A 14,916-nucleotide genomic window follows, 5' to 3' on the forward strand; every position below is an offset into this window, starting at 1 on the left:
AACCAGTGAGTCTGATAGTTATGACGCCTTGGAGGATCCGGCAGGTTCCGTGCGTCACCGCCTCCTCTGTGAAGCTAAAGCCTTCTTTAGAGCGGACTCCTATAAGAAAGAATGCCATGAGCAACATACTTTACAAATCGTACATTTCATCATATCCATCCATTAAACCGCTATGACAGGAGTGAGCAGAAAGAAAACACCACAAAAAACTCCGTCACCCATCTGGCTCCCATGAACATCATCAACAGAAGATGTGATACACTTTCTTCCACCATGGCCATGTGGCCCGCTCGGCACGCTCTTCGGCAATGAGGTGCTGGACATCGAGGTCGCGACGACCCGTCTGGAGATCCATGTCCTTGGCGCGGATGAAAGGCGTGCGCCAGTAGATCTTGTACGGGATGTAGAAGGCAACGACGATGGGGGCGGCGAGGTACAGGGAGAAGAAGTTCTCGACGAGCTCCCGCGTTGTCATCTCCGCATAGCCGACAGGCGCAAAGGCGGTCCAGAACTGCACGACCAGGACCAGGCAGTTGAAGAGGAAGCCGATCCAGGATCCAATCACGCCGACTTGCGAGGCGTAGGGGAGCTCATCGACGGAGTGGCCCTGGGCCTTCCAGCCAGAGCGGAAGCGGATATGGGCAAGGCAGATGGAGCCCCAAGTGAATATCGAGGACAGGCCGGAGATGGCCATCATCCACATGAAGGCCTCGTCCTCCTTGTCCGACGCAGAGAGGTACGACAGGAGACCCAAAACGGAGGCCAGGATAATGGCCAGCAACGGCCGGCCCTTCCGATCGATGTAAGCCAGGAACCGCGGGGCCTGGCCCTGCTCAGCCAGCGCAGCCAGGGTTCGGGAGGAGGCATAGACGGACGAGTTGCCGACGGACAGGACTGCAATCATGATGACAACGTTCATGATGGAATCCAAGGCGTTGATGCCGGCGTTCTTGATCGCAATGACAAACGGAGACGCTCGGGCATCAGCCGACGACGTCCCCGCCGTCAGCCGTTCCTCGGTGTACGGAACCAGGAGGCCGACGACGGTCAGAGCGACGATGTAGAAGAGAGCAATCCGCCAGAAGACCTGCTTGGTGGCTGTGGGGAGAGACTTGCGGGGGTTGGAGGTTTCGGCCGCAGCCAGACCAACCAGCTCCGTACCGGCGAAGGCAAAGGCCGCATTGACAAACACACTGCACAAGCCCTTGAAACCGTTGTGGAACGCGCCGGGATCATGCCAGTATCGGCCGCCGATATACCCTCCCCTGGGGCCACCGCCGCAGTTGAGAACGATTCCGAGGATGCTAAACACCCAACAGTTAGTTCAGGGCATATCAAAAACAGAGCGAAGAGTATACTCACATGAACCCGATGACGGCAATGACCTTGATGATCGAGAAGACGAACTCGGCTTCACCATAGCCACGCACGCCAAACAAGTTGATCGAGACAATCAGTAACCAGAAGAGCGTCACCCATGCGGCAGGGCTGATGTCGCTTTCCCAGTATTGCACCGTGATGGAGGCGGCGACGATTTCCAGCGGCAGCACGATCAACCATTGCAGCGCATAGTTCCAACCCATGGCAAAACCCCAGGCTGGATCCACAAAGCGGGTGGAGAACGCCGCGAACGAACCGGCAACGGGATACATGACGGCCAGCTCACCAAGGGCTTGGACTGTACAGTACAACATGATACCGATCAACATGTAAGCGATAATGACGGAAGCCGGACCACCGGTGGCCAGCACCTGGCCGGACGCGACGAACAGACCAGTACCTATGCGGAGGGACGAGTGTCAATGCTAGCGCTTTTGTCGCAGATCCGTGGAGTTCTTACCGATGGAACCACCGATGGCAATCATCTGCAGGTGACGGTTCTTCAACCGCCGGTGCAGAGGCGACTGGGCCGTGGCGGCCGCCGCGGCCTCAACATCGAAGACCTTGCCATTGGCGCCAACCACACCCGCCTTGGTGACACGCGCATTGGGATTGCGCTTAAAGGAGTCGATAAATCGCTGACTCCAGCTCAAGTTGGCGGGTTCACTCTCCCCGTGAACCGGCCCTGCAGGCGCGTCGGTGCTGATGGGGCCCTCTTTCGAGTCCTTCTCCATTGTGCGCTCTTCTCGCTTTTGCTCACGCCGCTTTTTTTTTGTTTTTTGGGGTCACTTGGGAAGCAGAAAGCGCAGAAGAGCAAGAGCCGAGGTAGCGAGAGGAGTTGAGAGCGAGCACAGGTAGCGTGCGGCTGTACGGAGTACAAGGACTGTTTTAAATACCGAGAATGATGCGATCAAAGGCCTCGGGGAGAATCCTCGTCCGCCAGCGAATAACGAGATACATATATAGGCGTCTGTTCCTGGGCCGCACGCTCTGCGAGTAAAAACCCAATTTTGACGGGAACTCGCGGCTACAACTTCGATTCCCCCGAGTTGCAACCTGGTTTGGGACGCAAGTCACCGTCATCTCTCCAGATCATGCATCGATAGGCCCATCCACCAAGGACGCAGGCTGCAGGCGAGTCTATCTTTTCCTAGCTCGGACAAAGTGCCAGTTCTGTTTGCGGGCAAATCTGGTCAATTCGTGCATGCTTGGCCACTCCACGTCCCGGTTAAGATTCGATTCAGGCCAGGGGGACTGGTGGAGCCATTGCTACGCTGCTATCAACCCTAATCGCTGTGAATTCCACTGGTGGTTATTGGTTGTCCATCTCTCTTGATAGCACAGTAAATCGCCGCTGCTGCTCGCTTGCAGAGACTTCAAGACGCAATTTGATGGAGACGAGTAATTTCCACTCTTTGACTCCCTTGGTTCTGATTCAGGCGGGTTCCTTTGAACTGGCTGCTTTCACTCCGCCATGTGGCCTTTACTTTGCGGTAGCCAAGCATCTGAGTATGCATGGAATCCCTCGAGAATCCCGCCTCGTGTCTGTGCCAACCTTGTTCTTAGTATACTTGATTTGACCGCCAACTGTTTCTTTTTTTTTTTTTTTTTTTTTTTTTTTATTTTTTTTTTTGTAGCTAACCAACTACCTTATGACCACCAATTATACCGCAAGCAACATCGCGTTGGAGAGACAAACAGACATCGGTAAGTAGCTCCAAACGGCAAAATCCCATGTGGCCAACTCTCTTGTTTAGTCTTATCAGCATCGGCTCGTCTTGATAGCGCTCCAGACCAATGATGAAACGCGTTGCTCTTTGGCTCGCCCCATCCCTCTGGGGGGCCGACTAGATGGACCAGTTCCGTCTATCGTCTTGACAGCCAGACGACCGAGTAGTTTGGTTAATGGTAGGTTAGGTTAAATGTTTGGGGAAAAGAAAAGCGCCACAAAATAATTAAGTCCGGTAGCCTATCAATCTGTTATGAATGAAGCCACTGACAGGTCAATTGAGATTTTTCACGCTGTCACCATGACTTCGATAATCGTCTGATGTCGCTTTGAAATACCCCCCAAAAAAAGTCACAGTCGAAACCTTCTTCTGCTTCTTCGAAAAGCAGAAACTTTCCTGATTCAAGGTTAGTTACCTCGGCTGTGAGTGTGTTGGTGCTTGGTTGGTGCAATCTGGAGAGGATGATCTTACATAAGCTTCTTTCGGGCTTGGCTTCTTGCTTGTTCCGGACATACTCCACCCGGGGGCTTGGCGGTCTTGGCGTCCAGAAAGGGATAGTGGCTGGGAAGCTCGGATTTTGGGCGCTAAACTCTCACCAAAGTCGCCTGTGCGTCTGCAGCTGAATCCCTTCCAATTCAGCCACACAACAACCGAAGGTTTATGACCTTCATCCTCCTCCTCCTCGGCTCGTCCCGTTGATCGGTCGATGCAGTCGTCAGCCTATTCACGGCCAGCATCGGTTGATTCGGTTCGGCTCGGTTTTCTTCGAAACTTCGTCTCTCTTCCCCAATATGCTCTGCCGGTTGAAACCCGGTATCGTGGATGGAGCCTTCCGTCAATATCCACCCCCGCAAAACATGGTCAAATCACCAGCAGAAAATGTGACCTCCGCACGGAGAGGGCGGTTCTCATTATGTAACGAGTACCACATCCGCATTTCATCAGGCTGACGAATCCTGGAGGGAGTGGCGATCTGAATGGCGATGCAGCACCGTTCGTATTTTGATCGTCTGAGCCTCTTGATCTGCAGATAATCTCCAACAAGCCTTCAACGGCAGGCATGGCAACCGGGGATACGGAAGAGAGCCTGCCAAGAGGTATGTGTCAGACTATCAGCCACAGTGACAGAGAATGCTCCCTTCGCAGTTCGCACGTGGCTTATCCCTCTCAGTATCTCCTGACAGAATAGTCACTACATGTACTAGTAACACCCTCATAAGAGCTTGGATAAAATAACGACTCGTACGGTGTCTAGAACGGTCAACGGAGATACCGAGCGGTCATTATTTTACGAGGAGTGCGATAAGTACCTAGGACCTAGGTATATAGTATTGCTGCGCGTAATTAGACTGCATTTCGGCAATTTCCGTCGAGCTTGGCATGAACAGCTCGAACAAACCCAATCTCGCTGCCCTTTTCCTGTCGAGATGTTACTTGGAATCTTGGATGCATGTTGGCCAAGTCGCCAAGAGCTAGGGACTGTACTGAACGGTAAACCTTCCAAGTTGGCAGTTGAACGAGTTCCCAGTGAGCACTGAGCAGTCAACTCAAGAACCATGTGGCATAATTGATATCATCTAATCATCAGAAAAGCTCATGAGGCTCCCGAGGCTGAGACAGGGATGGCCGATCGCAGGACGTCCCCTGTCATGCGATGCACATCACGGATTTCACATGCATCATACCTAGAAACGTGGTTCTTGACTCGTGCCTGGTCCGATATCATGGTGCTGTCTTGAAAATTTACGCACTGCCAAGAGGTCCCTCGCCGCCAGGAATCAACTACCCGTAGTCAGTCGCGATTCACATGAGGCAAAGAGAGAAAAGGAGCTCACCATGCAGATGTTGTTTCCATTGAGCAGAATCTTGGGAAGCTTCACCTGGTTCCCGGAATAGTCGCTGCCGCACGTTAGTTGGTCCCAACGGACCGGACTCGAGCGATACGTACTACTCTGTCACGTCCTCCAGGACCATGTCTGCGGAACGCATCAGCGGATTGACCGACGCCGACGAGCAATAAAGGCTCACGTACTGACATAGTCGTCAAACCCCAGTAATGTGCCCGTGAATTCTACCCCCTGTCAGCCGGCATCCGGCGGTGTCGACGTCGTGCTCACGGACCTTTATCTCCTTTCATTATAACCCAGATTCTCGAGCCGACACATTTGTCGATCAGTTCTGCGGTGGCATTAGTGACGGAGACGATCGACGCTGTCGACCGTTGAACTTACCCAGAGGCAATAATTGAGTGGCCATGGTTCTTTAAGAAGCTCCAGCTTTCCAGAGCGCAATCTCTCTTTGTAGCTGATTCTTCAATAATCTTTCGTCCATCCAGTGCTGCCACTAAGGTCGATCGATATTCGGAGTCCGGAGCGGAAGATTTCTTAATCCGACGCTAACTTCTTTTTGGACTAGGCTAGTTATGGTAGGTACCTAGGTACCGTAGCGTCCTGGCCAGAAAATGCAGCTCATGCTCGTCGGCCTTCTAAAGGTTCACAGAATACTTATACGAGCTCATTCCTTCGGTTGGAAAAGCAAAGATTGGCTCAATTTCTCGTCACCTCAATTCTTCATCTCACACAGTCGGGTTCTCTGACCTGGTCTGTGTATACAGCCATGCGCCTGCTCGATGATGCGAGGACGTCTCAAAACTGCAGTGGACCGGTCATACCAAGCGGCCCGAGTCAGGAAATGCAGTGCTTTGACATATTCTGAGTCCCCTACGGCTCACGCGCTACTGAGGTCGAGGTCTGCAGGGTCTGAGCAGGCGCACATTTGTGATTGCTAACCGTTTCTCAGATATCGGCATCCCTGCGGCTTGCTTGTGACCTCGGTAGCATCCTGCTCCTCCACCCATTCTTATGATATTAGCCATGGAGTGGTTGTGCGACGACTCATTTCCTCGTGCAGTCGACATCTGCGCTCCGCGTCTTCTCCTGCCCAGGACGACCTCGACGATGCTGAGTTGATCGATGAGTTTAGCGCCTCGGAAAGCGCTCTTGGTTTCATGATCCGTAATCGAGGGAAACAAGAAAAGCGACTGCCGCAACTGCGACCAATGTCGGCACAAGAAGAGCGGCGCGCTCAGGAGCGGGAGAAGACTGCTCAGAAGCTTGCGGAGAAAAAAGCGTTGGACCAGCTCATCGCTGCATGCGGCCAAGTGCAGTCTGGGGTCGCCAAATTTGACCGGATGCTGCAGGCCAACGTGGAAATATATGTCGACGTCAAGTATGCAGCATTGCAGAACGAGCTTGCCTCGCATTCTGAGCAACTCGCTCAAGTGAAGGAGGAGTTGCATTCTTTGGAGGAAAAACTATCCCACGTGGGGTTTCTCCTTCGAAGGTTGGCCATCGAAGAGATGGCGCTAGAGTCTGCCCAATCCGTTCGTCGCCTGGCGGTAGAGTTCCGTCGAGATATCCTTCGACCCCGTGTTGCCGCGAGGAGGGCGATCGATCAGCTGCTGAAGCCATACATCTCCGATGCTCAATCGTACTCGGACATGCAAAAGATTGATCGTGATCTGAGTCAAAATCTCAATGATATGCAGCTTATCCTAGGTTCAATGAAGTCGTCGCCCGATATCAGAACTGTGAAAATCTACAAGCTAGTACGCTCTCTGAAGGTGGTGGAAAGGATGTGGGATTTGTTAACAATCGCACATCAATACCGATCTTTTCGCAGACAACGTGAGAATACGGAAGGTCCTCTCGGCGACGCTTGTATTCTCGAGTTGTTTAGGAGCTGCGGAGCTTTCAATCCGGACAGAATGGAACCGTTTCCGTCCCTGAAAAAGACGATCGAAGCTCTTGTCCCCGACTGGGATAAACAGGCAAGACCAAAATTCTCGGGCATGTCCTCGGTAGACGCACCAAATGGGCCACTCCTCCAAACAAGGCTGCTGTGGAATTTCTATGTCCGACGATGGGAGGAGCCGGTTCCACCGCCACGAAGTCCGTTACTGAACATTTTCTGGCGGCACATAGATATCATCGCTCCAGTTGAAATCGCGCTAACTCACGGACAAATGCTCTCCCAAGAATTACACCTTTTGATAGAGTCCCTGACTTATCCGTTGCCAGAATCCTGGTCCGGACTAAGCAGACCGGCACGACTGCGATATTGCCGGACAATCAGAGTTACAAACCACAAACTCGATATGTGCCGTACGGAGATGAAAACCGAGTACAATGCCCTTCGCTACATCTCGTGGGCGAGACTGCAGACAGAGTCCAGACTGCATCACTTAGGACTCATTGCGCCCACCATTCAGAGTGGGCTATTCACCCCAGCTCATGCCCTCAGCCAGAACCTGAGGCGCTTTCGTGATTGGGTTGTTGATTACACGGACTGTGTCCTTGCCTCTACTGTTGTGTCCCAACTGAGGGCAGTACAAGGGATCAAGTTCTGGAGCCATGAGTTGTCTCAAAACGGTTCTCTGTCCGCCGAATCCCGTGCTCACGCTCGTCATCGCTTGTTAAGATGGACTGAGAGATACTTCAACTCCTTGACGCTAAATGCGCGAAGGGAGACAAGAAGGATGGCGAGAAGGAGGCTATTGGGGAGCATGCGTAGAGAATCAAAGGCATCTCTTACAAGCAAGCCAAAAGGGAACAAAGACTCATCCAAAACTTCGACTACTACGATGGTGAAAACAGAAGGATATTCGTCTTCCAACAGTGAGCTTGCTACGACCAATGAGGGTGCAACCAACAAGAAGCGATCAACTGTGCGGGCTCTACGGAGGCGTAATTCTGAAACGAAGGAGAAGATAGGCGTTGTCTCAGCGGAGCAGTCTGAGAAGCCCTCAACTACGTCTCAAGAGCTCAAAATCAGCAGGAAATCGGAAGAGTCTGGTCAGCCTGACTCGCAAAGTACGCCTCCAAACTCCCCAGTTAAGCGGAATCCAAGTCCTCCCAAGCCAAAAGCCACTGATGTCGCTCAAGCACAGAATAACATTGGGAAACAGGGTGAAGGCCACCAAACAGACGATGCTGCCCGTCAGGCGACGGCAACTTCACGAACCAAAAGGACGAGAAGAAAACACAAGGCTGCATCATCTGCGTCCTTGAATCAAAGTCGGCGATATAGCACCAGGACTGGCACGCTCGGCGAAGAGCAGTCAGCTTTGGAGCTCCCGCCGGCCGGAATGGAAGCACCTTCCAGGCCGGAACCTCTGTATACCAGTCGTTTTTGGAGCCACAAACTCCACAAGACCTCGGGCGGGAAAGACGTCACTGTGCACTATTGTACATCGTTGGAGACTGCCGAGCGTGTAGCCTCCAAATTCCTGTCAAGCGAGATAGTTGGCTTTGACATTGAGTGGAGAGCGCAGTCCGCCGGGACGGACAGCGTCACTGACAACGTCTCGCTGATCCAACTGGCGAATGAAGAGCGCATTGCGCTCTTCCACCTTGCGGTCTTCCGCCCGGGAAGAGCAGTCGAACAACTCGTGCCTCCATCTTTGAGAAAGGTGCTCGAATCACCCGACATCATCAAAGCCGGCGTCAGCATCAAGGCGGACTGCACCCGCGTGCGACGGTATCTTGGCATGAACGTCCGCAGTCAGTTCGAGCTCAGCCATCTCTATAAGCTGGTCAAGTACGCGGGATCGAATCCGGGCCTGATCAATCGCCGCGTGGTGAACCTCAGCCAGCAAGTCGAGGAGCACTTTGGGCTTCCACTGGACAAGGACGATGACGTTCGATGCGGCGATTGGTCACAGATTCTAACTGATGATCAGATCCATTGTACGTACGCTTCCGCTTCCCCTCGCGAAAGTTTTCCCAGAGCTAACAACTGTTCTGCAGATGCTGCCGCAGATCCCTACGCGTGTTTCTGTCTTTATACCATCATGGAATCCAAGCGTAAGGCTCTGAATCCGGTCCCGCCACGTCCGGCATTTGCAGAGTTCAATCTGCCCATCGCTATCGCCGAGCGCGAAACAGCTGTTGTTTCTGAACGGGACGAGGTCGTTGAGGTTGAGAGGCAAGAGGCGTCTACTCTTTCCGATCCTCCACCTGCGGCTACTCGCGCTTGATCGTATCTTGATTGTTTTTGTATGCAGAATGTGTATAACTATTGTATCCTTTCTCCTGTTTTCAATGTGTTTGATAATGGAAAATTCATGAACAACATAGTTAAATTGCTGTCAAAATTTCCTGAACCTAATGCTAATGGTAAAACCAATGCAATATAGGTATCCCAACACCCAACGCCGATCATCAAATCATACTACAGATATCCCATCGTCAAGACACATAGAGGCCTGGCAAAACTACCCTCTAACCGGCAGTATCTTCGCTGGCAACACCTCCTGCCGACACAGCGGACACTCTGCCTTCTCCCGCACCCAGTCCCGGATACACGACCAGCAAAAGACATGTCCGCAGGTCGTCACGCTCGGGTCCTTGAACAGCTCCAGACACAGCGTGCATTTCCGCTGCTGGCCCTCGGGGATCCAGGGGATCGCCGCGGGGTCCTCTGCGAGGTTGTATCGCGGTTCGTCCGCGGGGAGACTCGGGATCGAAGGCGGGTTGGTGACGGAAGGAAGGAGGTTCCCTTCTTGTCTCCGTTTCTCGTCATATGTTGTCTTTTCTTGCGATTGCTGTTCCTGCAATGAGGATAGGGTATCGCGGACGTGCAGGATTGCCTGCACTGCCATTTGCAAGACCATCAGGACCCCGAGCACTTCGTATCCGACGCGCTCCTCGCTCTCGCCGATGCGTTTTGTGAAGACGTATCGCAGTCCCCAGATCCGCTTTGAGAGGTGGTAATATGCGCCGCTGAAGTAGAACATCGCCAGGTGAAGTGCATAGATGGGAGACAGCGAGGTGATTGAGTCGAGATGATTGAGAAGATATGTCTTGATGCGCAGCGCGGTGCTCGAAGGCGGTGACGACTTTGCTGAGTCTTTTTTATTCAGCGTCGCCAACGTCGCCCTAGCCTGATCCCGCGCTATACTCCGCTCCAGTCTCGCGCGGACCCGGGCCCGAAGCGCCGGTAGCGTGCGACCAAGCAGCCATGGCACAAGGATACTGCTGACGATGTATCCTGCCCGCCGCACTATGGATGGTAACTGTAGCGTGTCAACCTCGAGCTGGACAACGTCGCAGTACTCTTCCCCGAGCGTGCGATTGCCGATCAGCGTCGTGAGACAAAAGTACAGCAGCTCCGTCAACTTCTTGATGGCTTCGGAATGGGTATGGGCGAAGCGTGCGCCGCGCAGGGCGCGAATGATGGTCTGCGCTTGACTGGCGAGTGTCGATGTCAGGAAGAGGTCCTTTTCGTGCGCGCGGATAATGTCCGGCGAAGTCGCGAAAGGGTAGAACTGGGATGTCGGCGACGATGACTCGGCGGAGGACGGCGATGATGATGCTGCCGTCGACTCCGATGGCGACGGAGCGTCAAAGGTCCCGTCGGCCATGATGTACCGACGTTCCAGCATTGGTCAATGACAGCGGTCGAGGGTCAATCGGACATGGTCCATGACTCTCGAGGTCCGACAGACTCCGACGATACTTACTTGCGGAGCGGTACTTGATTACCACGTGATTCTTTCCTGATATGGGTTAGCGTTATCGAAGCTATGGAGTCACATGACTCGCTGATAAACGATGGCCAGACTGGCTTCAATTCGATGCGCAAGTCCGCAAGCCAGCTTTCGAAGGCTCAAAGCGCGTCATGAACGCAACTCCGTGGATTTTCTTTTCATGATTTGGTGTCGCTCTTTCTGGATGTGATTGTTTTTCGTTACCTTTTTTGTTTTCTTTCTCTAATTTTCTTTTAATCCGTTGATTTGAGCCATGGAGAAGGGAACCACTGAGACCCTGGAGCTGGATACCTTCAGTCTCTTCTTCCCATTGCCATTCCGTCTGGCCATTATTCTCGTAGCAGGTGAGCCCAGCGGTTTTGGTTGCTACGAATGAGAACACTGATGGCCCATTTTCGCAGGTTTTTGGGGCTGGGGAGTCAATTTGCACTATCTAACATGGGCCCGAATTGTATGATGCCAACGCGCCGACCTTGGACACCGGCTAATTCCTTAGGATGTCCCGGCTTTGATTCGATATCCCTCAAGACAATATCCGCAGCAGCCTCCGCACTACCTCTCGGCGTACCATCTCGCAATGCTCCTGACGATTCCACTCGGGGTGTTCCTCCTGCTTTTCTGGGCGATTACATATGGGTCACCCGAGAGAGTCATTGCGTGGGAGATTATTCCGCAGACGTATCTCATGCTGTTTGTGGCTCTCTTGATATTCCCGTTCCATCGGCTGTCGCGCTTTGGACGGAAGCGGTTTCTTGCGACCCTGCGACGGATCAGCGTAGGCGGGTTGGCAGAAGCCCAGGATGGAAAGTTTGGAGACATCCTCCTTGCAGATGCTCTGACGAGTTACTCCAAGGTTCTGGCTGATATCTACATCAACTACTGCATGTTCTTTTCGTCAGACATGTCGAGCACGGGAAAGCCAGACCGGTCGTGCGGGAGACCGCTCATTGTCCCGACCTTGATCGCCATTCCCTATGCGATTCGGTTCCGGCAATGTCTCATTGAATTCTTCCGTGTGCGCCGCCATCGCGTCGGCGACGACTGGGGTGGCCAGCACCTTGCCAACGCGGCCAAGTACGCCTCCGCGTTTCCCGTCATCATCTTCGCGGCATTACAGCAGGATCATGACCCCGTGACGTCGAGCATGAGCCTAGCAACAATCTCTCGATTATGGTACTATCACTCATTGACGCAAGAACTTCCCGAAGCATTGCTGACCAAAAAGTCAGGACATTATGCAGCTTCATCAACTCCGCATACTCCTTCTGGTGGGACGTCACCATGGACTGGGACCTGACGCTCCTCACCCGCAACCACCACCGCGGTGCTTTCCGGCAGCAGCAAGATTACCCGTACGGCCTACGTCGCCACAGGGTATTCCCACGGGATGACCTGTATTACGGCGCCATCGTGATCGATCTGATCCTCCGCTTCACATGGCTCACGCGCCTGTCCCCGAACCTGGACCGTATCAACTCGTTCGAGAGCGGCATCTTCCTGCTTGTCTTTCTCGAGGTCGCGCGAAGATGGATGTGGATCTTCTTTCGCGTGGAGACGGAATGGGGTAAGCTTTTTGTTCTCCCCTCCATATTATTTCAAATACTCTTTTTCCATGGCAACAAGATTAACCGGGGGAAATCATCAATACTAGTCCGAACAAGCCGCGGCCCCGCACCGGATGATGTCCTCCTGGGTGAACTGGGGAAATACGACGATGACTGAATAGAAAGCTTTTTCTTTCGTTATCTTTTTTTTTTTTTGTGGCGCTTTCACTCTGCTTTTGCATGTACAGTACTCGGTCTGTTGTCATAGAGGTGGCCGGCGAGATCCTTTTGTTCTAGAGTTTCAGGATACGACCTAATAGAAGGAGGATATGGAATTGTATCCGTGGTTGATTGCTGTGAGAGTGCCCCGAAGGGATTACGAAGGCAAAGTATTCTGGTGGTCGAACCCAGGAGAATCGATATGCTGGACTCGACCTGCAGCGTTACTGTTACAGTAACAGTAACGCGACTGGAGTCTTTGATGAGACTAGTTACTCAGGCGATAGACTGCAGATGCAATAGTTCAGGTCAAGATATTGGATTGACAACGCCTTCACACGCCATCTATCAACATGCACCCATACTCATACTCCTATCAAAGACCAAACACAAACACACACAAAAAAAAAACGCCCAACGCCAGCCCCATGCTCATGCTTACAACTCGCCGGCTACGAGTCCCTTGAGGACACCTTCGCCTGGCCCAGAAATCTGATCCAGAATCTCCTTCTCCGAAACAAAACATGCGAGGCCTTTCTCATCAACTCCCTTGAGTGGCGTGGATTGGCCACTGCCACTCTTGGACAGCGTCCGTAGAGCGCCGGAGCCGTTGGCAATGGTGCCTCCACGCCCTCGACCCTGAAACTCGCCAACTAACCCCAAAGTCTCCAAACTGCCAATGACGTCTCTGAACTCGGTTGCCGTCAGAGGGTGGAGGATGTTGTCTGATCGGCATAGTGCACAGTAAGTGTCGAAGAGCTCCCGCACCGTTGGCGCTGTGGACTTCGTTTTCGACGGAGTGGCGTAAGCTTCTTGTACCCGTCGCTTTCGGTCCAGAGCCATGAGAGCGCAGAGGGCCGCTTTCTGCTGCAGGTTCAGCCCCTTGAGCCGTTGACTCGTGCCCTGCCCAAACACGGCCGCTGTGATCCGTGCCAGGTGCGCGACAGATGCGCGTGGCGCGGTGACCGGTGTATAAGCGTTCGCCAACGTGGATTTAGAACCCTTTGTCGGCGATGCCAGGTTTGCGTTCTCCACGAGCGGTTTCTTAGATGGACTGTCCGTCACGTCATGTTCTTTGCCGAGTTTGGCCAGTGTCTCTTGCTCAATCACATCGAGAGCCCTCTTGATCAGGTCAAATGCCTTTCGAAGGTCACCGCTCTGCGAAGCAACCTTTTTGGCGCACAGTTGAATAGCCGCCGGCTGGACAAAAGGAACAAAGTCCTTCGGGCAATCATCATTCTCAGGTAGCAGCGATCGCAAACGCGTCGTGATAACATCTGCAATCTGGGCTGCAGTATAAGGCAAGAAAGGCAGCAGAGTCGGCTTCAGGTTTTTCGCCTTCAACCGGGGCAAGAATCGATCGGTAAGATCCAGAGCATTGGCAATACCGATCAACAAGAGATGCGATTTTTTATGGAGTGACCATTCAAAAAGGGTGTAGAGGATCTCTGAATCCGCTGCGAGCAGGTGGTCGATTTCATCCAACACCACCAGGTAGAGATCGTCCGACTTTCCCGAGGGCAGGAATATGGATTCCAGCTTCTTGATCTCGCTGATGAGAAAGACCTCCGAGTTGTCGCACAGTGTTTCGACGAGTTTCCCGTAGATGTCTCGAGCGCTTCTCATGCTCACGCAGTTGATGCTCGCACATTTGATGGTTGACTGCACGTTGAGGTCCCTGCAGACCTCATCCAGCAGGGCACTCTTGCCGGTCCCCGGCGGCCCGCTTACGTAGATACAGCCGCCTTTACGGCGACGCATTGCCGTCTCAATGAAGGATGTCAGGGTTGTTCGCTCCTGGTCTCTCCCAATCAACCGCTCCGGGTTCGCATTCCGGGCGAACAGCTGTCGCGCTGGGGTATAGACCGTCTGCGCGGCTGCTGGACTTTTTGCACTTCGCGGTGTCCGCGGTGTGAGCGGTTTACCAGCGACTTGGACTTTATGCTTGGGGGTGACTGGAGAGTCGGCGAGCGCATCCCTGAATCTCTTCGACTGGGGAGTTTTGAGATGTGATGGTTCCGCATTCTCATCTGTCAATTGTGAGCTACAAGCCCGTCAAAGGAAGAGACGATCACATACCGTTCACCGATTTGGTAACTCGGAAGTGCGAGTTGATTTTCGAGGACGATAGGGTATTCTCGTTTCGAACATTACGTTTCGGACGAGAATTACCGGCCGTGGAGCCGTTAACGATTTGATTGCTCCGATTCTGCAAGTCATTGTCGCCCTGTGCTGACGATCTGGCGCGGGCTGTCGGCGATTTAGATGGGTGTCTAGTATTGGCATCCTGGTGGATGACGACGCCAACGAGGCGGCGTTTGCAACCGGAACGCAGAGGCAGCGATTCTAAGAGGATTAGAGAGGATTCAAAAGGAATAAATCGAGGGATTATTCACCTTCGAGTTCTCCTGTGCCTCGTTGGCGCTTTCCCAAAATTGAGCCTGTCATTGTTGCGGTGCGTGGTTGAAGTGTGTTCGTGAGAGCGGCAAGAGCA

General features: G+C 53.1%; 6 protein-coding genes across 6 annotated transcripts; 2 read left to right on the top strand and 4 right to left on the bottom strand.

Annotated features, from left to right (window-relative positions):
• Positions 1 to 241: 241 nt before the first annotated feature.
• VTN31DRAFT_494 (uncharacterized protein) lies at positions 242 to 2,114 on the bottom strand (the record flags this gene model as incomplete). Its single annotated transcript, XM_069405383.1, has 3 exons — positions 242 to 1,304; positions 1,363 to 1,780; positions 1,841 to 2,114. The coding sequence occupies 3 exons, from the start codon at positions 2,112 to 2,114 to the stop codon at positions 242 to 244; spliced, it is 1,755 nt and encodes a 584-aa protein (XP_069263350.1).
• A 2,739-nt stretch (positions 2,115 to 4,853) lies between these two features.
• Positions 4,854 to 5,366, bottom strand: VTN31DRAFT_495 (uncharacterized protein; the record flags this gene model as incomplete). The annotated part of the gene is made up of 6 exons (XM_069405394.1): positions 4,854 to 4,892; positions 4,946 to 5,009; positions 5,059 to 5,086; positions 5,143 to 5,181; positions 5,232 to 5,288; positions 5,342 to 5,366. 6 exons carry the CDS (start codon positions 5,364 to 5,366, stop codon positions 4,854 to 4,856), a joined length of 252 nt encoding a protein of 83 aa, XP_069263351.1.
• A 373-nt stretch (positions 5,367 to 5,739) lies between these two features.
• Positions 5,740 to 9,147, top strand: VTN31DRAFT_496 (uncharacterized protein; the record flags this gene model as incomplete). The annotated part of the gene is made up of 3 exons (XM_069405405.1): positions 5,740 to 5,858; positions 5,910 to 8,857; positions 8,918 to 9,147. 3 exons carry the CDS (start codon positions 5,740 to 5,742, stop codon positions 9,145 to 9,147), a joined length of 3,297 nt encoding a protein of 1,098 aa, XP_069263352.1.
• A 237-nt stretch (positions 9,148 to 9,384) lies between these two features.
• VTN31DRAFT_497 (uncharacterized protein) lies at positions 9,385 to 10,554 on the bottom strand (the record flags this gene model as incomplete). The annotated part of the gene is made up of 1 exon (XM_069405416.1): positions 9,385 to 10,554. One exon carries the CDS (start codon positions 10,552 to 10,554, stop codon positions 9,385 to 9,387), a length of 1,170 nt encoding a protein of 389 aa, XP_069263353.1.
• Positions 10,555 to 10,912: 358 nt separating this feature from the next.
• Positions 10,913 to 12,381, top strand: VTN31DRAFT_498 (uncharacterized protein; the record flags this gene model as incomplete). Its single annotated transcript, XM_069405427.1, has 5 exons — positions 10,913 to 11,003; positions 11,061 to 11,110; positions 11,156 to 11,832; positions 11,889 to 12,223; positions 12,311 to 12,381. 5 exons carry the CDS (start codon positions 10,913 to 10,915, stop codon positions 12,379 to 12,381), a joined length of 1,224 nt encoding a protein of 407 aa, XP_069263354.1.
• Positions 12,382 to 12,860: 479 nt separating this feature from the next.
• Positions 12,861 to 14,870, bottom strand: VTN31DRAFT_499 (uncharacterized protein; the record flags this gene model as incomplete). Its single annotated transcript, XM_069405438.1, has 3 exons — positions 12,861 to 14,452; positions 14,502 to 14,768; positions 14,819 to 14,870. The coding sequence occupies 3 exons, from the start codon at positions 14,868 to 14,870 to the stop codon at positions 12,861 to 12,863; spliced, it is 1,911 nt and encodes a 636-aa protein (XP_069263355.1).
• Positions 14,871 to 14,916: the final 46 nt, after the last annotated feature.

The sequence above is a fragment of the Thermomyces dupontii genome, assembly GCF_041956625.1.
Source record: "Thermomyces dupontii strain NRRL 2155 unplaced genomic scaffold VTN31scaffold_1, whole genome shotgun sequence".
Lineage (NCBI taxonomy): Eukaryota > Fungi > Ascomycota > Eurotiomycetes > Eurotiales > Trichocomaceae > Thermomyces > Thermomyces dupontii.